Source organism: Saccopteryx leptura, chromosome 5, assembly GCF_036850995.1.
Source record: "Saccopteryx leptura isolate mSacLep1 chromosome 5, mSacLep1_pri_phased_curated, whole genome shotgun sequence".
NCBI classification, from domain to species: Eukaryota; Metazoa; Chordata; class Mammalia; order Chiroptera; family Emballonuridae; genus Saccopteryx; species Saccopteryx leptura.
This window is the reverse complement of record NC_089507.1, coordinates 103,830,654-103,855,078: the sequence shown is the minus strand read 5'-3', so window position 1 is coordinate 103,855,078 and position 24,425 is coordinate 103,830,654. Positions and strand designations below refer to the sequence as shown.

Below are 24,425 nucleotides of genomic sequence, written 5' to 3'. Positions count from 1 at the left end.
CATCAAGGGCACTGTGCACATCCGCACTGGCCTCTGCATTTGTGTGAGACATCATCTCAGAAAAGACCACAAAATCGCCTGACCAGGCAGTGGCACGTGGATAAAGCATTGAACTGGGACGCAGAGGACCCAGGCTCGAACCTTGAAGTCTCCGGCTTGAGTGCAGGCTTACCAGCTTGAGTACAGGGTGGTTGGCTTGAGCCCAAAGCTCTCTGGCTTAAAGCCCAAGGTCTCTGGCTTGAGTCCAAGGTTGCTAGCTTGAGCAAGAGGTCACTCGCTCTGCTGTAGCCCCCTAGTCAAGGTACATATGGGAAAGCTATCAGTGAACAAACAATTAAGGAGCTGCAACAAAGAACTGATGCTTCTTATCTCTCTCCCTTCCTGTCTCCCTATCTGTCCCTCTCTCTGACTCTCTCTCTCGCAAAAAAAAAAAAAAAAGAAAGAAAAGAAAAAGGACCACAAATGAGTTTCATCGTTCTGTTTCAGACAGTCCATTTGAGGATCCTGACCTTAAGGACTCCTATCTCATTCCAAGAAACATCATGGCCGAGCCAGACTATATAGAAGATGACAATCCTGAACTCATTAGACCTCAGAAACTTGTCAATCCCATCAAAACATCCCGCAACCACCAAGATCTTCACAGAGAACTTCTTATGAATCAGAAAAGGTAAGATGGCTTCCCAAGCAGAGTTGCTCTCGGGACTTGCAAGGTAACTAAATTTAATTTTAATTATGTTTACTAAGGCTTGAAAGAAGTTTTTGTTTCTTGACTATATTTGAAGCTTCCTTATTCCTTCTGGCATTTTGGGCCAGGATGTCCCTCTGTGGAGTGAGGCCAGCAGGAGGCGGTGCTATTCAGAGGTCTGCAGTTCTGTGTCCCCTTCTCAAATGGATGTAGATTTTAAAATTTGGGTGGAAGGGTCTGAACTAAGAATAATAGGGAGTTTCCTAAGTCAAAGAGAAATACACTATTTCTTAGATTTGTAAACATTCTGAATTTCCCCCTGTGTATGTGAATATGTGGGAGTCAGATGTAAATATTGTCTGCATTGGCATATTTGAGTAGCAGGTTGAAGTCTCTAGAACCACCTCAGTCTTTTTAAAATTTATTTATTTTTATTTACTTATTTTAATTTTTTTTTTTTATTCAGTGAGGGGAGGGGAGGCAGAGACACCCTCCTGCATGCTCCCTGACTGGGATCCACCGTGCAAGCCCACTAGGGGGGTAATGCTCTGCCCATCTGGGGTGTTGCTCCATTGCTCAGCAACCAAGATCTTCTTAGTGCCTTAGGCAGAGGCCATGGAGCCATCCTTAGTACCTGGGGCCAACTTGTTCCAACAGAGCCATAGCTGCAGAAGGAGAAGAGAGAGAGAGAGAGAGAGAGAGAGAGAGTGAAGGGAATGGTGGAGAAGCAGATGGGCGCTTCTTCTGTGTGCCTTGACTGGGAATCAAACCCAGGACATCCACACATCAAGCTGACTCTCTACTACTGAGCCAGCTGGCTAAGGCCCACATCAGTCTTAACAAATAGATAAGAGCACTCTTTTTTTTTTTTTTTTTTTAGTTTTTTTTTTTTTTTTTTTATATAATTTTATTTTTTAATGGGGTGACATCAATAAATCAGGATACATATATTCAAAGATAACAAGTCCAGGTTATCTTGTCGTTCAATTATGTTGCATACCCACCACCCAAAGTCAGATTGTCCTCTGTCACCTTCTATCTTGTTTTCTTTGTGCCCCTCCCCACCCCCTATCCCTCTCCCATTCCCCCCTCCCCCCCCCCCCCCCCCCCCGTAACCACCACACTCTTATAAATGTCTCTTAGTTTCACTATTATGTCCCACCTATGTATGGAATAATACAGTTCCTGTTTTTTTCTGATTTACTTATTTCGCTTCGTATCATGTTATCAAGATCCCACCATTTTGCTGTAAATGTTCCGATGTCATCATTTCTTATGGCTGAGTAGTATTCCATAGTGTATATGTGCCACATCTTCTTTATCCAGTCATCTATTGATGGGCTTTTTGGTTGTTTCCATGTCCTGGCCACTGTGAACAATGCTGCAATAAACATGGGGCTGCATGTGTCTTTACGTATCAATGTTTCTGAGTTTTTGGGATATATACCCAGTAGAGGGATTGCTGGGTCATAAGGTAGTTCTATTTTCAGTTTTTTGAGGAACCACCATACTTTCTTCCATAATGGTTGTACTACTTTACATTCCCACCAACAGTGTATGAGGGTTCCTTTTTCTCCACAGCCTCTCCAACATTTGCTGTTACCTGACTTGCTAATAACAGCTAATCGAACAGGTGTGAGGTGGTATCTCATTGCAGTTTTGATTTGCATTTCTCTAATAGCTAAAGAAGATGAGCATCTTTTCATATATCTGTTGGCCATTTGTATTTCTTCCTGGGAGAAGTGTCTATTCATATCCTCTTCCCATTTTTTTATTGGATTGTTTGTTTGTTTGTTGTTGAGTTTTATGAGTTCTTTGTATATTTTGGATATTAGGCCCTAGATAAGAGCACTCTTGTCGCGACCCACGCGACGAGTCTATTCCAGGGTCCCAATCGAGAACGGTGCGAATTAAATGAAAATATACAAAGAACTAAAGACATATATAAGATGGGTTTCGGGAGGAAGCCACAGCTTCTTGCCAGCAGTAAAATTATCGCTCTGGCTGAGCTGCAAAACATGGCTGCCCCCAGAAAGACATCCTTCTTTATTTACTGGGCAAGGTGGGCCATTAGCAAATCAATCACATTTCCAAGGCAACACAAGAAAACCACCAGGTGCAGAAAAAACCCCACTATCTTAACTTTACACAAAGAAGTAACTAGCTTCCAGTCCTTCAGGGGAACATGGGTAGGCAGGGCAAGTACTGAATGAAGCACAACCCTTTGCAACTTAATCGGGCAGGTGAGGTGGGGGGTTGGGCAGACTGTCAGCTTACAGTCAGCTCTCAGCACCTCTGTCCCCCAGACTCCAAATTGCAAAATAGCCTGTTTATTTTTCGGTCCCCAACACACTCTTTTCTTCTTTGTTCTTAAGTAACATTTTAATTATCACTGTTGTCATTTGTAGTATTATTTATTATTATTGAGAGGAGCAAAACATTTATCTTTTATTTTCTTTGTAAATCATTTGTTAATTCCCCGTGTTATAAATAATTTTGGATGTTGGGTTGTAGTACTCTGCTTTTTAAGTGATGCTGTTCAGGGCCAGAACACTGGAAGAGCAGAAGGTACAAAGCTATTTTATTTTTATTTATTAGGACATAAGGTTTCCAGGTTTCCTTTTTTTTTTCTTTTTTTTCTTTTTCTGAAGTGAGAAGTGGGGAGGCAGATAGACAGACTCTCACATGCGCCCAACCAGGATCCACCCGGCATGCCCCCCAGGGGGCGATGCTCTGCCCATCTGGGCCATTGCTTCATTGCAACCGGAGCCATTCCAGCGCCTGAGGCAGAGGCCATGGAGCCATCCTCAGTGTTTGGGCCAGCTTTTGCTCCAATGGAGCCTTGGCTGCAGGAGGAGAAGAGTGAGATAGAAAGGAGAGGGGGAAGGGTGGAGAAGCAGCTGGGTGCTTCTCCTATGTGTCCTGGCCAGGAATCGAACCCGGGACTTCCACATGTCAGGCCAACGCTCTACCACTGAGCCAACCAGCCAGGGCCACAAGGTTGCCTTCTTTATTTAAGATCTGTTAAGCTTCATTTGGAACTGTTTTTTAGATGTTCAAAATGAAATTGTTGGTCTGAATTGTGAGACTATATAGTCAGTGGTTTTCAACTTTTTACACTTGGCAACTGGTGAAAATAGGGGAATTACTTTGGGGACTGATAAGGCAGAAATAACCCTGAGCATAAGCGAATTCCACTAAGATCATTGGGTTTATAATCTTCATACAATGTCTGGGTGATTAACTGTTTTGCGAATTGGCACGAAATTTTTGGCAGGCTAGTCCCTGTACCGCCGGTTGAAAAACACTAATATAGATCACTCATCCACACACTCTTTGCTAGCCCTGGTACTACCCATTGAACTGAAAGATATGCAGGTGAAGTTAAGCATTAGGGTCATGTTTTAGAGGGAAGGCCTAATTTTTAAAATTTTTAAAATTATTTTAAAGGAAATGAGAGGACATTTTTATAGCAGTTCTTCTCAGCTCGCCCTCCACCAGAACTCCTGTCCCAGGAACTCTTTGTAAATGTATTCTCCCTCTAGATTATGGGAATATGACTTATTTCCTTTCAGCCCCAGTGCTGGATTAAAGCTTATAAATTGAATGCAAGTTTGAGCCTTTCTGATTCATATTTAGCTTTTTTTACTGGTCTTTGTTAAAAAAGACCAAACAAAATAAAACATGGATTCATTATTATCGTACCCAAAGCAAAATAAGACTATAGTTTCCTAAATAAGCCACAGAATTTAGAGACAATCCTGCCTGGAAAAGTCTCCATTTGGGGGGAAAGATTGAAAGTTCATTATACTTGAAAAGAGAATAGCTAAATGGCTTTCTAAACTACTGGTAAATGGTTTTCTGATTGTTTTTTTCTCTTGGACCTCAGTTCCCTTATTTGTAAAATGGGAGTAGGGGACTTAGTTGATCTCTAAGGACCATTCTAACTCAAACTGGTGTTTTTTTGTTGTTTGTTTACTTGTTTTTTATGATATCTCTGAAAAGACTCCCAAGTCAGAATGGAGTGGGCAAAAGTAAAACCAAAACTGGCGGAATAATTTGTCATCTGAATTATAGGCTACAAATTATTCTGCAAAAAATTTATTTAACAGCTTGGGTCCTATATCTATAAAACAAACAGGTTTGTGCAATTGAATCCATTTCCAAACATTTTTGGAATAGGCATTTTCTGTGAAAATGGAACACCCTTCTTTCTGTCCTCTGGGCTATGCTTTCTTTTCCTTGTTTGCACAGTTGACTCTTTAGGCAAGCCTAGCTCAGATAATTCAGGAAAGTGCTGGTGTTCCCTCAGGTGCCATGGGATAGAGAGGATGTGGGCCTTGAGGTCAGAGAGAAATGACTTTATGAGCTTGGACAAGGCCCCCCCCCCTTTTGTTTTTACAGAGACAGAGAGTCAAAGAGAGGGATAGACAGGGACAGACAGACAGGAATGGAGAAATGAGAAGCATCAATTATCAGTTTTTCGTTGCGCATTGCGACACCTTAGTTGTTCATTGATTGCTTTCTCATATGTGCCTTGACCGCGGGCCTTCAGCAGACCAAGTAACCCCTTGCTGGAGCCAGTGACCTTGGGTCCAAGCTGGTGAGCTTTGTGCTCAAACCAGATGAGCCCTCACGCAAGCTGGTGACCTCGGGGTCTCAAACCTGGGTCCTTCTGCATCCCAGTTTGACGCTCTATCCACTGCGCCACTGCCTGGTCAGGCAAGGTCCCCTTTTTTAAGATGTTTCTTCATATATAAAGTAGGAGATAAAAATATCTTTCTTACAAAAGTGAAAGTAAATAATAGCGTGTGCAAATATGTGTTAAAATGTATAACATACAGTAAGTGCTCAATTAGTCCCACATCTTTCCTTCCTATGTGTCATCTGGAAATTACTATTATTTTTTCCTCGTTCTTTAAAAAGTTCTGATCTGGCCATAGAAGTACATTTAAGATAAGAAAGAAAGAAAAAAAACCCCACAGATTTCAAAATCAAATGACTATCTAATCCTATGTCTTCAGGTTTCTCAAAGTAAAAATCTTAGTTTGCTAGGGTTTTCTTATTGGAAGTACAACTGGTTTTAGAGTGAAACTTCTCAAGCAGTTTCTTTTATTCATCTTCTATCCCATATACATTTTGCAGACTGGGTGTTTATTTCTAAATTTTAATACCAAGAAGTAGGGAGATTTCACATCCATAATAAATACAGTGTGTCTGTAAAGTCATGGTGCATTTTTGACCTGTCACAGGAAAGCAACAAAAGACGATAGAAATGTGAAATCTGCACCAAATAAAAGGAAAACTCTCCCAGTTTCATACCTATTCAGTGCAGTTCGATGTGGGCTCATGCACAGATTTTTTAGGGCTCCTTAGGTAGCTATCCCGTATAGCCTCTACAGACTCGTCACTGACTGATGGCCTACCAGAACGGGGTTTCTCCACCAAACTGCCGGTTTCCTTCAACTGCTTATTCCACCAAGTAATATTATTCCTACGTGGTGGCGCTTCTTTATAAACGCGCCGATATTCATGTTGCACTTTGGTCACGGATTCTAATTTAGCGAGCCACAGAGCACACTGAACTTTCCTCTGTACCGTCCACATCTCGACCTGCATGGCAGTGGGCTGCTCCACTGTATACACGGTGTTATGTCATCATCTGCGCATGCGCACATGCTGCCACATCATCCTACAGAAATGGAGGGTTTTCCTTTTATTTCACATTTCTATTGTCTTTTGTTGCTTTCCTGTGACCGGTCAAAAGAGCACCATGACTTTACAGACACACTGTATGTTTGGTTAAAGGGTAATCATACTTGATTGCTGATTTGTACCATTATGAAGGTGTATTTATTTTACTTTATATAATTTGTAAAGGGCCTTCCCATATTTTATATTATCTAATCCAATGGTCTTTCCAGTGACCTGAGGTGTTATTGTGGGGTTACCCTACTTTGATTTGTTAATAATAGAAAACTCAGAATAATAGGCTAAGGAATTTTCTCAAGATCTCACAGTAGTGTTTTGGAATAAAAGGGGTAGAAATAAACATAGAATTAAAGGCAGTTTAAATTAAAGGCAGAGATGGAGCAAATATAGTAATAGTAAAAGTTATAAAGGGGGTAGGGAAATGAGAGGGGACAGAAATGAGATCAACACAGAACAGGCTTTCTGTAGAGCCCTGTAGCAGTTAGGTCAAAGAGTTTTATGAATTCTTAGTGATCGTAAGATAAAAGTAAAGTCCCCAGTTAGGAGAACAAATATTTTACTCATAGGTTTTCTAACTCTGAAATCTAAGCTCCTTTAAGAATATAATGCTGCTCCTCTATTTGCTATCTTTTGGACCAGCTAAGTTTCAGGTTAAAAGTGTTTATATTTCTGTCTGGTCACAATTTGCCGCAAGGTCTGATTAAGACCATTTTTAGGTAGTCAGTTTCTATAGGTGATCACAATAGCATAAGAAGGGCAGATTTCAAGAGGCAACTTTTTTTTAAGTACAGTGATTAGTGTTTAAAAATATTTCTAATATAATTTAGATTCAATTCTCTACAGGAGTACTTTTGGGGAGGGCAAATACAGCATACCCAGCTAATCAAACACATCTCTAAAACTGGTTCTTTGTCTTGTACATTTCAATCAGTGTTTTTTATTTCCTGTGTTTTCAGTTGATCGTCATAACTTCATTTGGCATGTTTTGCTGGATAGACATTTCCTCAATAAATACTCATTGCTGTGCAACATGGAAAAATACGGGAAATAGATATCAAAGTATTTGCATTTGAATCCATGCAGGTAGAAATGGTTCAGTCACAAAAGTAGACAAGGTAAGGCAGACCAGAATATTCCAAGATTAAAGATCAAGGGTTTAAAATCAAAATGCACCTTCTCCCTTCACCCTAAGAAAAAAAAAAGACCAGGAGATGTTTGGCTGCATGGGCAGGGAAGCATGTTCTGTTAGCGTCTGCGTCAGCCTTGCCTCTCGCTCGGTTTTCCCAGGTGAGGAGAACTTTTATGGGTTTGAGTGCATATAGAGTAGAGGCGAAGGTGGTGTGCCACTGGATGTATTCAGTGGTTTGTGCTGCATGGATAAGAAAACCAGACCTGTGTATTTGCTGTCTACAAGAGACCTGCCTCAGTATAAAAGTTACACATGGACTGAAAGTGAAGAAATGGAAAAAACTATTTCATGCAAATGAAAAAATAAGTAAATAAAAGCTGGGGTAAAATACTTATATCTGACAAAATAGCCTTTAAAAGAAAGGCTATTACTAAGGGACAAAGAAGGTTACTACATAATGATAAAGGAAGCAACCCAACAAGGGGATATAACCATTGCAAGTATTCATGCATCCAATATAGGAGCATCTAAGCATATAAAGCAGATTTTGATGGACATAAAGGGAGAAATCTATAGCAATTCAATAATTGTAGGGAGGATTTTAACACTCACTAACATCAATGGTTAGATCCTCCAGGTATTAAATCAACAAAAACAGCGGCCTTAAATACACACTAAATCAACTAGATTTAATTAATTTCTTCAGAACATTTCACCCCAAAGCAGCAGAATATACATTCTTTTCAAGTTCTAAGATAAAGATATGTGGTATATTTTCTAAGATAAACCACATGTGAGGACACAAAACAAATTAAACAAACACAGTAAATTTAAGAAGACTGAAATCATATCGGGCATCTTCTCTGACCACATTGGCATGAAACTAAAATCAATTACAATAGAAAAACTAAAAAACATTCAATACTTGGAGGCTAAATAGCATGTTATTAATTAATGAATGGGTTAACAATGAGATCAAAGAAGAATTTTCCTGGCTTAAACGAAAATGAACCAAAAATAACCCAAAATCTATGGGACATGGCAAAAGTAGTCCTGAAAGGAACATTCATAGCATTATAGGCATACCTTAAGATGCAAGAAAAAGCTCAAACAGCCTAACCCTGCACCTAAAAGAACTAGAAAAAGAATAACAAATACCAGAGGAAGTAGAAGGAAGGAAGGATATTATAAAAGTCAGAGTGGAAATAAATTAGAGTCTAAAAAACAACACAAAAGATCAATGAAACCAAGAGCTGGTTCTTTGAAAAGGTAAACAAGATTGATGAACCTTTTAATTAGACTCATCAAGAAAAAAAGAGAGGACCCAAATAAATAAAGTTAGAAATGAAAGAGGAGAAGTAACTGATGACATAGCAGAAATGCAAAGGATTCTAAGGTAATACTTGAAGAAATACATGCCAAAAAATTGAACAGCCTGGGTGAAGTGTATAAATTTCTAGAAACATATTATCTTCCAAAACTGGAAGAATCATAAAATCTGAACAGACCGATGACAACAAATGAAATAAAAACAGTTATCAAAAAACTCCCAGCAAACAAAAGTTGTGGACCGGATGTCTTCACAGGCAAATTTTACCAAACACTCAAAGAAGAACTAACACATATCTTTCTCAAACTATTCCAAAAAATATAAGAGGTGGGCAGATTTCTAAGCTAATCTTATGAGACAGGCATTATTCTAATTCTGAAGTCAGGTAAAGACACTACAGAGAAAGAAAACTATAGGCCAATATCCCTCATGAACATAGATGCTAAAATTCTCAACAAAATATTACCAAACTGGGTCCAGCCATTAAAAAGATCATACATTAAAAAGATCATACATCATGATTAAGTAGGATTTATTCCAGAAAGGCAAGGCTAGTGCAATATTTGCAAATCAATAAACATGATTCATCACATAAACAAAATGAAGGATAAAAATCACATGATCATATATCATTAGAAGCAGAAAAATCATTTGATAAAATTCACCCATTTATGATCACAACTCTCATCCAAATGGGAATACAAGGAACATACATCAACATAAAGACCATATACAACAAACTGATAGCCAACATCATACTCAATGGGCAAAAATTAAAAGCAATCCTCATAAGATCAGCAGTAAGATGGGTGGGTGCCCCTTTCACTACTCTTAACATAGTTCTGGAAGTTCTAGCCACACCAATCAGACAAGAAGAGGAAATAAAAGGCATCCAAATTGGAAAAGATGAAGTAAAACTATCATTATTTGCTGATGAGATGATACTGTACATAGAAAACCCTGATATCTCAGCCAAAAAACTGCTAGACCTGATAAATGAATTTGGCAAGGTGGCAGGATATAAAACAAATACTCAGAAATCAGAGGCATTTTTGTACACCAATAATGAACTGCCAGAAAGAGAAATTAAGGAAACAATCCCATTTTCTATTGCAACAAAATAAATAAAGTATCTAGGAATAAATTTAACCAGAAGTAAAGGACTTATACTTGGAAAATTATAAGACATTGAAAAGAGAAATTGAGGAAGATGATGTCAGAGTAATGGCAGCATGAGAGGTTAGGTACTCTTGATCTCTCCCCTGGAAATTTCAACAAATTGAACAGTTATAATGCACTGAAGCAACTCCAGCTGGGCTCGCAGGCTTGCCTGAAAGATCCGCACACTGAATGGGCTAAAGGTGGGAAGGGTAGAAAATGGGGGCAGAAGATAAGATGCACTCCCATTTGGGTCCAGAGAGGAGAGAGGCCCGAGTGACTGGGTTTCCTTCTGCTGGGAGGAGCGGAGAGGTTGAGGGACATGGGAGATAATAAACCAAAGCGGTGACAGAAGGAAGGGTCACGGCCAGTGTTCTGTGGTCTGCCTGCAGCCCGTACTTGGCAGAGACAGAGAAACCTAAAGTGCAGCTGCCCTGCCTCCCAGATCCTGCCTCCCTCACCTCGTGGTATGGAGAGTGCAGAGACAGACCCCCACAGGTAGCTCTCCAGAGCTACTCTCTCCCCTGAGGAACATAGGTGCTCCACGTCTGGACCCTGGGTTTGTTGAGACATGGGGAGGAGAGCCTGGAGGCCTGAGATCACCGTTTCTAAAGCAGTAAAGACCTTACCACATGCTCCACCCACCATAGTGATTGCAGCCCCACCCACATCCTTATGACAGAATTGAAAGCCCAGAAATAAAACTACATAATATATGAACAACTTATCTTTTTTTTTTTTTTTTTACAGAGAGAGAGTGAGTCAGAGAGAGGGATAGACAGGGACAGACAGACAGGAACGGAGAGAGATGAGAAGCATCAATTATTAGTTTTCCATTACGCGTTGCAACACCTTAGTTGTTCATTGATTGCCTTCTCATATGTGCCTTGACTGCGGGCCTTCAGCAGACCGAGTGAACCCTTGCTGGAGCCAGGGGCCTTGGGTTCAAGCTGGTGGGCTTTTTTGCTCAAACCAGATGAGCCTGCGCTCAAGCTGGCAACCTCGGGGTCTCGAACCTGGGTCCTCTGCATCCCAGTTCGATGCTCTATCCACTGCGCCACCGCCTGGTCAGGCTGAACAAGTTATCTTTGACAAAGGAGCCAAAAATAAACAATGGAGAAAAGAAAGCCTTTTCAGTAAATGGTGCTGGGAAAATTGGAAAGCCACATGCAAAAGAATGAAACTTGACTACACCTTGTCCCCTGCACAAAAATTAATTCATAATGAATCAAAGACCTAGGTATAAGATCTGAAACAATAAATTATATAGAAGAAAAAAAACACAGGCAATAAAATAGTAGGCATTGGCCATAGAGAACAATTTATGAATTTGACCCTAGAGGCAAGGGAAGTCAAGGCAAAAATAAATGAATGGGACTATATCAAACTAAAAAGCTTCTGCACAGGAAAAACTGACAACAAAACAAATAGGCAGCCAGCCAAATGGGAGATGATGTTCACAAGCAACAGCTTCAATAAGGAATTAATATACAAAATATATAAAGAACTCACAAAGCTCAGGAACAAACAAGCAAACAATCCAATTAAGAGGAGGGGACCTGAACAGATACTTTTCCCAGGAAGACATACAAATGGCCAACAGATATATGAAAAGATGCTCATCTTCACTATGTATTAGAGAAATGCAGATCAAAACTATGATGAGATACCACTTCACACCGGTTAGATTGGCTATTATCAACATGACAGGTAATAACAAGTATTGAAGAGGTTATGGAGCAAAAGAAACCCTCATTCACTGGTGGTGGGAATGTAAACACAACCATTATGGAAGCAAGTATGGTGGTCTCTCAGAAAATTAAGAATAGAACTACCTTATGACCTAGCAATCCCTCTACTGGGTACCTACCCAAAAAACTTGAAAACAGTGGTATGTAAAGACACATGCACCCCCATGTTTATTGCAGCATTATTCATAGTGGCCAAGACTTGTAAATAAAAGTGTCCTTCAATAGAGGATTGGATAAAGATGTGGTACATATATACAATGGAATACTACTCAGCCATAAGAAATGATGACATATTGCCATTTATATGAACATGGATGGAATGGACCTTGAGAACATTATACTGAGTGAAGTAAGTAAGTCAGAATAAGCTAAGAACTATATGGTTTCACATATAGGTGAGATATAAAACAGAACTCATGGACATAGAAAAAAGTGAAGTGGTTACCAGGGGGGAGGAGTAAAGGGGAAGGTGGGTGGGAGAGGGGAGTAAAGAGGGGCAAGTATGTGGTGAGCAGAATAATTTGACTTTGCATGATGGGTACACAACATAATCAACAGTTCAAGTGCTATAGAGATATTTACATGAAACCTATGTACTCTTATTGATTAATGCCACCCTCTTCAATTTAATTTTCTAAATATTATAAAATTTTTAAATGAATAAATAAAATTAAAACTAAAAGAATAAAGAAATCAAGGAAGATACAAAGAAATGGAAAACATTTGCTGTCTTCATGGGTAGGAAGAATTAACATCATTAAAGTGTCCATACTGCCCAAAGCAATTTACATATTCAGTGCAATTTCTATTAAAACACCAATGACATACTTCACGGATCTAGAACAAATATTCCAAAAATTTATATGAAACCAGAAAACAACCCAAATAGCCTCGGGAATCTTGAAAATGAAGAACAAAGTGGGAGGTATCACACTTCCTGATATCAAGCTATACTACAAGGCCATTGTACTCAAAACAGCTTGGTACTGGCATAAAAATAGGCTTGCAGATCAATGGAACAGAACAGGGAACCCAGAAATAAACCCATGCCTTTATGGTCAATTGATATTTGATAAAGGAGGTAAGAGCATACAATGGAATAAAGTTGGTTTCTTTAATAAATGGTGCTGGGAAAATGGACAGGTATATGCAAAAAAATGAAACTAGATCACCAACTTACAGCATTCACAAAAACAAACTCAAAATAGATTAAAAAAAAAAACCAAACTTAAATGTAAGTCACAAAACCATAGAGATCCTAGAAGAAGACAGTATACTCTTAGACATCTCTCATAGCAATATTTTTGCCGATAAATCTCCTTGGGCAAGTGAAATAGAGGACAAAATAAACAAATAGGACTATATCAGACTAAAAAGCTTTTGCACAGCAAAAGACACCATTAACAAAATAAAAAGACAACTCACGCAATGGGAAAATATACTTGCTGATATATCTGATAAGGCATTAAAACCAAAATTTATAAAGAACTTGTAAAACTCAACACTAGGGAGATAAACAATCCTATTAAAAATTTGGCAAGCCTGACCAGGCAGTGCTGCAGTGGGTAGAGCTTCGGACTGGGATGCGGAAGGACCCAGGTTTGAGACCCCGAGGTCGCCAGCTTGAGTGCGGGCTCATCTGGCTTGAGCACAAAGCTGACCAGCTTGGATCCGAGGTCGCTGGCTTAAGCAAAGGGTTACTAGGACTGCTGAAGGCCTGTGGTCAAGGCACATATGAGAAAGCAATCAATGAACAACTAAGGTGTCTCAACGAAAAACTGATGATTGATGCTTCTCATCTCTCTTCGTTCCTGTCTGTCCCTATCTATCCCTCTCTGACTCTCTCTCTGTTCCTATCTATCCCTCTCTGACTCTCTCTCTCTGTCCCTGTAAAACAGCAACAACAAAAAAATTGGGCAAAGGTCCTGAATAGACACTTCTCCAAAGAGGACATAGAGATGGCCAATAGTCATATGAAAAAAATGCTCAATGTCACTAATCATTAGAGAAATGCAAATTAAAACCACAAAAAAATATCACCTCACACTTGCCAGAAGGGCTTTCGTTAACAAATTAACAAACAACAAATGCTGGCAAGGGTGTGGAGAAAAGGGAACCCTACTGCACTGCTGGTGGGAATGCAGACTGGTGCAGCCGCTGTGGAAGGCAGCTATGCTCACCACTATACCACCAACGCTTCTGTGTAGCTACTGTGGAAAACAGTTTGGTGTTTCCTCAAAAAAATTAAAAATGGACCCGCTTTATGATCCAGCTATCCCACTTCTAGGATTATATCCTAAGAACAGCAAAACACTAATTCAAAAGAAGATATGCACTGCCATGTTCATTACAGCATGGTTCCCAATTGCCAAGATCTGGAAATGGCCCAAGTGTTTGTCACTGGACAAGTGGATAGAAAAGCAGTGGTACATTTACACAATGGAATATTACATATCCATGAAAAAGAAGGAAATCTTACCTTTTGTGACAACATGGATGGACCCGGTGATTATTATGCTAAGTGAAATAAGCCAGGCAGAGAAAGACTAATATATGACCTCACTTATATGTGGAATCTAATAAACACAATGTACTGAGGAACAAAATAGAAACAGAGGCAGGGTCACAGGGAACAGGACAGCTGTAAGAGGGAAGGGGAAAAGGGGACAGGATCAATGAAGGTGAAAGGGTGAGCCAAATTATATGTACGTAACACATTGATACAGACAACAGGTTAGCAATTCTCAGAGGGAAAGGGGAGATGGAGATAGGGGGAGGGAGGGCGGTGGGGGTGAGATGGGAATGGAAGGCTTTGTACAGGGCATGGGGGACATGATGTAGTGTGTAGGCAGGCGTCCCCAAACTACGGCCCGCGGGCCGCAATGCGGCCCCCTGAGGCCATTTATCCAGCCCCCACTGCACTTCTGGAAGGGGCACCTCTTTCATTGGTGGTCAGTGAGAGGACCACTGTATTTGGCAGCCCTCCAATGGTCTGAGGGACAGTGAACCGGACCCCTGTGTAAAAAGTTTGGAGACCCCTGGAGAGGGTGTTATGTTGAGTGGGACACCTAAAACCATGTCAACACAATAAATTAAAAACAAAACTTTTTTTTTTTTTAACAGAGACAGAGAGTCAGAGGGATAAATAGGGACAGACAGACAGGAATGGAGAGAGATGAGAAGCATCAATCATCAGTTTTTCCTTGCAACACCTTAGTTGTTCATTGATTGCTTTCTCATATGTGCCTTGACCGTAGGCCTTCAGCAGACCGAATAACCCCTTGCTGGAGCCAGCGACCTTGGGTCCAAGCTGGTGAGCTTTTTGCTCAAGCCAGATGAGCCCGCGCTCAAGCTGGAGACCTTGGAGTCTCGAACCTGGGTCCTTCTGCATCCCAGTCCGATGCTCTATCCACTGCGCCACCACCTGGTCAGGCAAAAACAAAATTTTTAAATTAAAAAAAAACCGTATATTTCATCACTGGTGGTAGAAATATAAGGTATGAATGGCCTTTTTGAAGGGCAGTTTGACAATAAACATCAAAATGTAAAATGTATTTAGCCAGCAATGCTATGTCTATGAATGTAGCCAACAGAAACACTTATATGAGTATAAATGTACAAGGAAGGTCATTGTCTTGATACTTTTAATAGGGAACAACAGGAAATAACCTAAATTCATATCAATATGAGAGTGGCAAACTTATGGCTCTTTTGTACTGTGATGTCTTGTGCAGTTGTAAAGAAGAATGAGGAAGAGCTTTATTTGCAGAGGTATAGAAGGTATGGATGAGCCTCAACTACTCTGGTGTCTTTGGGTCCATGGGGGCAGGGCTTCTACATTGTACACTTTTCAGGGCCACTGTTCATGTAGAATACAGTGTTAAATAGTGCTCCAAAGATCTGTTTAAAAAGAGGAGTTCGGGTGTGCTCTCACTTTTTTTTTTTTTTTTTATATATACAAAGACAGAGAGAGAGTCAGAGAGGGATAGACAGGGACAGACAGGAACGGAGAAAGATGAGAAGCATCAATCATTAGTTTTTTGTTGCAACACCTTAGTTGTTCATTGATTGCTTTCTCATATGTGCCTTGACCGCAGCCCATCAGCAGACCGAGTAACCCCTTGCTTGAGCCAGTGACCTTGGGTCCAGGCTGGTGAGCTTTGCTCAAACCAGATGAGCCCGTGCTCAAGCTGGCAACCTCAGAGTCTCGAACCTGGGTCCTCCTCATCCCAGACCGATGCTCTATCCACTGTGCCACCGCCTGGTCAGGCTCACTTTTTATTTTATATATGTATATGTCACCTAATCTATTTTTATGCAGGGAGCACTCAGTAATTTTAAAAATTGGTTTGGCCCACTATTATAGTCACAGCAGTAAGCAGGTTCAGGACTGTTGGCTGTGAGTAGTTTGAAGCCACAGTTGTGTAGGTGTCAAATGTACTTGTTAATTGTATATATCGGAATTGATTAAAGACAATCAACTGTTGTCACACCCAGAATGATATAGTTTTTATGAAATTTGGAGAAACTTATTTCTCTCCTCAGTCTGACTGTTTTATACTCAGAACCATACAGGCAGTGCTAGCTTGACTTTTTCCAGTCAGCACAGATTAAGTGATTGGCTACTATAAATTATTAACTAAATTTGTATGGCTTCTCAACTGTTACAAATTCAGAACATTTGTCATATAGGCACCATTTCCTAAGCTTTCTGTTACTGAATATTTTAATCTAACTACCACCATTGTATAAAATCTTTGAATAGAAAATGAATACCTAAATCCATTCATATATTGCAGTGGAATGTCAGTTTAGCATGTCATACATCATAGTTTGTGCAGTAGCTTCTGTGTAATCCAGAAGAATTTAATAATGGTTGAAATTAATCTTGCCTGTAAAATATAGGGGAAAAAAAGGTTTGACATTTAGCAGGTAGCTAAATCCTTAATCCTAAAATTTAAGTCCCTTAATTCTGTCCATACTGTCATAAGACTCTTTAGTAGTCATGAAGCTGAGTGGGTCTCGACTCAATTTATTTACAAACAAATTTTCCTGTATTCAATGATGCTTAGGTTTGTTGTGAACACAATACCATCAGTAACTTTTATCGTGCTGATTAAAGATTTAATTACCAGAAAAGCTGGTCTCTATTTCTGTCCCCCTCATACAATTATAGTTACTGTGAAAGCATAATTCAGTCATAAAAGTGTCATGTCCCTTTTGTTTCACTAGAATTTGGTTGAATTTAATATTTTACTTTTTTTTTTTTTTAACAAAAGTTTTGCTAATGAAAATCAGGAGGAGACCTGTTATTTTGACTATGTGTCCTTTATCTTCAATGATGAAATACACTGATCTTTATTTTGTAAACAAATGAAAATTTTTTTGCAATTTAAAAAAATATGTAGCTTGGAGAGATGCCAGAATTATCTAAGATTATAACTAGATAAACGAGACAAGTGTGTGGTTGAGATTCTTATAACCAGAGCACACATTTTGGAAATTATTTAACAGTTATTCAGATGACTAGTTGATTAGTGTCATTACTTGATTCAAGTAGTTTGGAGTAGTAACCATCGAGGTAGCCATCCCCGATGTACAGGCTGGCAGCCCTCATCAGCAAGGCCAGACAGTGGTAGGAAGGCTGATTCAGCCGTGCTCGCTTCCTTCAGCCCGGAAAAGCACGGATTACTGTTCAGTCAAGTACATCGGTGAATGCATGATTGTGAATTTGATAACCACCACTTACATCCTTTGCTGCTGAGATTGACAGTACTTCTCTAGTTTGGGGGTTTGCTTCATTTTTTTTTTAAATTTTTGTATTTTTCTGAAGTTGGAAACGGGGAGGCAGTCAGACAGACTCCCACATGCACCCAACCGGGATTCACCCAACACCCACCAGGGGGCGATGCCCCGCCCATCTGGGGCGCCTCTCTGTTGCAACCAGAGCCATTCTAGCGCCTGAGGCAGAGGCCATAGAGCCATCCTCGAGCCATCCTCCGCGCCTGGGCCAACTTTGCTCCAGTGGAGCCTTGGTTGCGGGAGGGGAAGAGAGAGACAGAGAGGAAGGAGAGGGGGAGGGGTGGAGAAGCAGATGGGCGCTTCTCCTGTGTGCCCTGGCTGGGAATTGAATTTGGGACTCCTGCACGCCATGCCGACGCTCTACCACTGAGCCAACCGGCCAGGGCCTCATTTTTATTTTAAATGCTCTTAGTAAATACTGATATCAAGGGGAGATTACTTAAGAGCCAGTGGAGACTGGCTGAAATGCTAGGGAGTGATCTTCCCTTGCCTTGCCACAGACTTCTTAGTTGGAGTGTTGCTAGGGCCTAAGTTTTGGTTTTGTTTCTCTCTATTTGAAAAGGTGGTAGCCTATCTTATCCCTTAGAAATGTCAGGCTTCCTTTAATGTCAATAGTCAACCACACATTTGAAATGATTCAGCCACAGGGATCACTGGGAGCCGGGGGGGGGGGGGGGTGTCAGAGTTCCTCTGTGGCCATGGCCCCTAGTAATGATGTAACCTTGGATGTGCCTTTACACATGCAATAACTCTCTTACAAACCTAATACTTTGGTCATTTTGCTGTTTAAATTTCTGGAGAAGCCATGTCATCTCCATGTCCATGTCCATCTGGGTGGTTGTCACATTGAATGAGCATGCTGCCCCCCACCTTCCCCAGCCCATCACCCCACTAGCCTCTTTTGTAGAGCACGGCACCTGGCACTCAGGTCCATTTTTATTCAGTGCATTGGTATCTTGTTTATTCTTGGGAGGTGTTCTTGTCCTTTCTTTCATGCTCATGGATTTCTGAGACCACTGGTGTTGGGTAGTAGGGGTCAAGGGGTCACAATCATACTAATTCATTAGACCCCTTATCTGTGGCTGATGTCTTAAATTTCTGTTCATGAAAGCTGTGTTCGTTAGAGTATAACTGTTTTATTTTATTAATGCTTTGTTTTACAGGGGTCTTGCCCCTCAGAATAAGCCAGAACTGCAGAAGGTGATGGAAAAGAGAAAACGAGATCAAGTAATAAAGCAGAAGGAAGAAGAAGCACAGAAGAAGAAATCTGACTTGGAAATAGAACTGTTAAAACGGCAGCAGAAGCTGGAGCAGGTGAGGGTGACTGAAGTGAAAGTGGTCCTTTTTATTGAGCTACACTTGTCATACAACACTGTAAGTTTGAGGTACACAGCGTACTGACTTGGTACGCTTATATTGCACTATGATGGCCATTGTAGCCTTAGCTGACACCGCTGTTGCATCACATAATTATCATTTTTTCTGTAGCTGGGAACACTTAAGACCTATTCTCTTGACAAATTTAAGTTTCTGATACAGTTTGGTTGTCTGCGGTCACTGTACTGTGTATTAGGTCTCCAGAACTTATTTATCTATGAGTTGCAAGTTTTTACCCTTAGGCTAACATCTCCTACTTCCCCCCTCCAGCCCTGGGTAACTACCATTCCACTCTCCGCTTTCACAGGTTGTTGTTGTATTAAAGATTTCACATATAAGAGATATGATACAGTATTTGTTTTTCTCCGACTTACCTTACAAGTTGTCTTTTTTTTTTTTTTGTCTTGAAAAATAAGAATGTCTTAACCAGCAGAATTTGCCAGACATGTCAGATGTAAATGTATATGCCATGAAAGGAAAATGAGGCAAACTGTCAGCAAATGGGCTGAAATGCATTCAGGGTCAAGTCCAGGATTCTAAGGACCTGGGAGAGATTCAGGAGGCGCAGCCAAAGCCAGGGGCCTTCACTGAGTTCATAGCAGTGTTGGGAGCTCAAACAAGTGAGTGAAATTTAACTTCACTGAGAGCACAGGACAACAATTGTGTTGATCTCAAGAGCTTGTCTTACCCTTGAGTTTTAGATTCTCGTCATCTCTTGGTATTGCGTATAGTAACAACCTCATCGGCTGCTCCTGAGCGGAGTGACCCCGGGAGATAACACAAATAGATATCAACCCCTCACTGGAGACCAAGAGAGGATCTCTTCCATTGGGAAACAATCATTAGGGACTGAGGAAAGAGGAGTGTTTTAAAAAGCCTCTTAGTTTGTTAATAATTTTCCTGCTTTTGAATTTTATTTAGCTTGAACTTGAGAAGCAAAAACTGCAAGAAGAGCAAGAAAACGCCCCAGAGTTTGTGAAGGTTAAAGGCAATCTGAGGAGAACGGGCCAAGAAGTGGCCCAAGCCCAGGAGTCGTAGGCCCACGCCTCAGAGACTGCGCCGAAGCTGTGAGCAGTGCCTCCTCAACGCCCACTCTCGGGGCAGAGCCCCTGGGAGCACCCCAGCCAGCAGAGAGTTGTTGCTTAAAAAAGGATTTGGTCTTGGTTCACCTACAATGTGGGTGGGTGAATTACCTGTGACAGTTGCAATTCCTATTCGCCAAAGGACATTGACCAGCACTTAAGTTGGGATGTGGACCTGTGTTCAGAGACTTTCAAAAAACAACAAAAAGAGGAAGAGGACACTGGAATAAATTGTTGAGAGTTGCACTACTTGGTTTTTCTTCTGATCCAAGTTTAGTGGGGCACAGAGCCTTTTTTCTTTTAAAACCCAAGGAGAGTGTGTTTCATTCTTCCTTTAGTTATCTATCAGATAGTGTAGATCACACAGAAATGCATTTGCTCTGTTACAGCCAATATTCATCAATTCTGAGAGCCCACAGTTTTTTTTAATTTAATTTATACTTTTACCTATGTTAGGATTCACACCTGAGAATGTTGGTGTTAATGGTGAGCACAGACATTACCTTTATTGACAGCAATAGAATGAAAAGGTTTAAAAAGTATGTAAACAAATATATATAAACAAAAAGACATGAACAGCCACCTTGATCTTATTTTAATTCCTTTTAGTTATGCTCCGTGGTAACATTCTGGTTCAGAGAAGACATATTATATAAATTCATCTATTGCTTTGATAACTATTAGTTTGTTTGTTTTTTTATATTTCTTGCTGAGCTAGTCCTTTTATATGAAATAATCTTCCCATCGTTTGGAGGATAAAAGCTAGTCCACATAACTCAACTTCAGTGTCGAAAGTAGAGGGTCCAGATCTTTTGATTCCTTCAGAGAGCAGTGTGGGGAATGCTCCCGTTGGGAGCGTAGAAAAGAGGAGTTCTTTGGTATTTTAATGTGAAGCAAATGTAGATGGTCTCAAGGAGGCCTAGCTGGAAGACTCATAGCATTTGTATGTGTTCAGTGTTACTGAAATCCAAGCTCTGAAAATTTCTGAGAAATAATCACCCATTTCTTTGCCTTTTTTTTTTCTCGAGAAGAAAGACTGTTTTCTCACTCCCTTCGTGATGATGATGCTGTTGATACGATGACATTAATGACTACTGTACTGCATCTCAGGAAGAGCCAAGTGCTTAGTTTTCGCACTCTAGTCGGCAAGCTACTCAGAGTGAAGCCCAAGTTGCCCGTAACAGCAAAGTTCTTAGGCAGAATCCCGTAGGTCCAGTTCAGCCAGTAATTTCTACAGTGAAGGCTCTTCTTACCATTCCTCTCAAGGCTCGAAGAAAGCTGGATTCTGAGCTTTTGAATTCTTAATAAGCATAGTAGAAATTGGTTTTCTGTGGGAATGCTGTAGTTTTCATCGTTGACGATTAGGCTTATATTCAGTCCTAATGTGAACAAGATACACATAAATACAGTGATCGTGTATTGCTAGTTTGAGAATAAGTGGATTCCACCTGGAATGGCTTTCTCTCCTCAGCAAGTATTACTGCAATAAAATGGAAGATGCTTAAGATACTGCTCTCTAATAGTTTGCTTTTGAGGATAAAATGGTAACTATTATTTCCATCACTCTTCCTTTTGAGAGAAGAAAGCATGTTAACTGATCATCTTGAAAGTACATTTCTGATTGCACCTTGACCGGAGTTATTTCTTTGTGCATATGGACGAATAGTGTGATTTGTAAAACGATGATTCAGGACTGGCCCATACATAGCCTATATCTGCATAGAAGATCATTAGGTCCTGTGTCCTTGAAGTAATTCTGCCACTTGATACAATTCTCAAGGGCTTTGATAGGCTCCATTAGAAGGACCATTTCTGTTCCTAGAACTTAGAATTCATTCTTCCCTGGGGAAATAATAAATTACAAAAGTATTTCCCTCCCAGTCTTACTCATAAGTCTGCAGCATTATTTGTAGTTAGTAGTATAAGGTCTGGCCAAAAGAAGACTTGTAAATAGCATACAGTGATGTCTTACAACTAAACTGTAGAAGGTACACGTAGAGAAGCTCTTTGAAATCAGCAGATCAGTTTAGCTCACAGGCCTGAGTTTAAAAAGCCTTCCCCACACACACTTTACACTGTACAGTCCAAACCCCTAGGACTCATGAACATCCGAGCAGTTTTGTGCTTTGAGCCACGTTTTGACAAATATGGCTCAATTTTCCCACTCTGGTTTTCTTATAACTAGTTCAGTATTTTATAGTCTCCAAGTAGTAAAGTAGTGTTGCTTTCTAAGCGACTACAGTTGACTTTATTCTTCTACTCTGAAAAATCTTGACTTGTTTGAGTGTATATAATATATATAAAGGGAGCCTTAATGCGTTTGTTTTCATAATTTAATATTTTTTGTATTTGCTCTTGTATAATTGTTTTTAATGGAAAGTATTACAGAATCGAGGGTGGAATTCTTAGAACCAAAGTTATTCTTAATAAAAATCACCACATGCTTGGACCATGCAGCTGTGTTTGTCTGATGTGTTTGAAATGGATATCTGGAACTGAATGGGGGTGGGTGGGCTGTCTTCAATTTAAAGATCAGAAGAAGATGGTTCTGGGGTTTCGGTGACTGTGCTCCTTGACAGCCTTGCCCCCAAATCAGTTATGTCCTCTTGCCTTGTGTCAGTCAAGACTGACAATTTATTGTGTCAAATTCATGCTAAGGTATTACGCTATACTTCCCATAGAATCTATGGTATATTAGCAGCAGCTGTCAGTCTTGCAGTACAAAGTATTCTTAATTTTAGATAGCTTGGTAGGACAGTGGGAGATATATTTTGGGAAGGAACATTTTTTAGTTCTTGTAAACTAGTGCATGTCTCAAGTGTGACCATAAAATTATTTTGCTTATGCAATTAAATTGTTTTCCTCAAAGAAGTTACTTGGGGAAGCTATGCACAAGATTTCATTATTCTATTGGTTAAATTAGTTTGGAGGTTTCAGTTTCTTTACTTTTTCAAGCCCAAATTATTCCTCAGCTTGATCATTGATTCTTAGTATCTTTGGACTCTTTTTTGAAAATCAGATCTACTTAGGGCAATAAAGATTTGCTACCTCTAAGGTTATGCCATGAGTTCTAAAGGCTAGCACAGAAGATAGGTTCCAAAAATTATTTGAATTATCCTTGGATTAACTATGCATTTTCTCACTGTGACAATTTTGAGGCAGTCAGTTCATTTCATTGGAACGCACTATATGTTTATTATAATATATGTAGTACAGGCAGTCCCTGGGTTACAGACGAGATAGGTTCTGTGAGTTTGTTCTTCAGTTGAATTTATATGTAAGTTAGAACAGATACATTTACCTATTAAATGCAACTTAGATGTTTGTCTTAACATAGTAGTCATTTTTACCTTCTGTGACTATAAATATCAATACTTAAACATTTTCAAATACAACCTTAAACAATCTTGGATGATGCAGAAGATGAAGGACTTGTTGGAGAGGATGGGACTGGTGTTAGACAGTCATTCTGCTGCTGGAGTCAGTTTCTTGAAGTAGCATCAAGGGAGGTTTGTACAGAGCTTTTCTTTTTCTCATCATAAATGGCTCTGTAGCATCTCAGGCCTTCAGTAACTGTATGGTAAACTTTGGTGAACTTCTCTATCAAGATCTTGCTCTTCTGACTTTGCCATTCCTGCTTCAGTAGATGAAAAGCATCAGCTAACTTGTAGAAAACTTTTGGTTCTGGAGTTTGTAGGTCCCCTGTTTTCTTCCCTAAATGCTGTCATCTGCTGCTAGTTCTATAAGGTCTTCATTGGTTAGTTCTTTACCATGGGAGTCAAGTAACTCTATGATATCATTTTCACTGATGTCCATTGCAGTTGATGATCAATAGCCTTATGGCATTCTTCATCAGTACAGGTTGTATGTAAGTTGGATATTGGTAACTCAGGGACTTCCTGTAATAGATTTGAAAGAATACAGAGGGCAATCAATGTGTTTGATAAGACTTGTAATGCTGTATATAGTACAGCTAAAAGAAGTATTAGAATATTACTACTAGGCTCACATTTACTAGTATAATGAGAAACGAGTGTTTTCTTTTTGAAGTCTTATGATATAAAAAACTTTATAAGCCAGTCTCATAATTACAATTTCTAATTTTTTTTTCTCGTGAGAAGATGCATTCTGATTATCAATTGGGGATGGTTTGAATGTCTAGATTTTCTAGCAAGATCGTGGTTGCTAATCACCTTGCCAATTAAACTGGTGTTTGGTTATTTATAGGAAGTATGCTGATTGTTACTGGGATGTTATTCCTCCTAGGCCCCTCAAGGTTAGGAAATATAAATATATTTGTGTGTGTTAAATGTAAATATGTATTTGTACATTCACATTGATATTTTTTTTATATCGATGGTTATTGAAAATCATTAGGTAACAGCAACATCCCCAA

The 24,425-nt window shown here is 39.9% G+C and overlaps 1 protein-coding gene across 5 annotated transcripts in view; it reads left to right on the top strand.

The window, feature by feature from the left end:
• The window catches only part of FAM107B (family with sequence similarity 107 member B), a 247,216-nt gene extending 224,733 nt beyond the window's left edge, over positions 1-22,483 (top strand). For all 5 annotated transcript variants that reach the window (XM_066385125.1, XM_066385128.1, XM_066385127.1 and 2 more), the window contains 3 exons: positions 487-670; positions 18,734-18,884; positions 19,869-22,483. In XM_066385125.1, the coding sequence (XP_066241222.1) occupies positions 487-670; positions 18,734-18,884; positions 19,869-19,985 (452 nt within the window). In that variant the 3' untranslated portion in view covers positions 19,986-22,483. The remainder of the gene's footprint in view (positions 1-486; positions 671-18,733; positions 18,885-19,868) is intronic.
• The last annotated feature ends 1,942 nt before the right edge of the window (positions 22,484-24,425 follow it).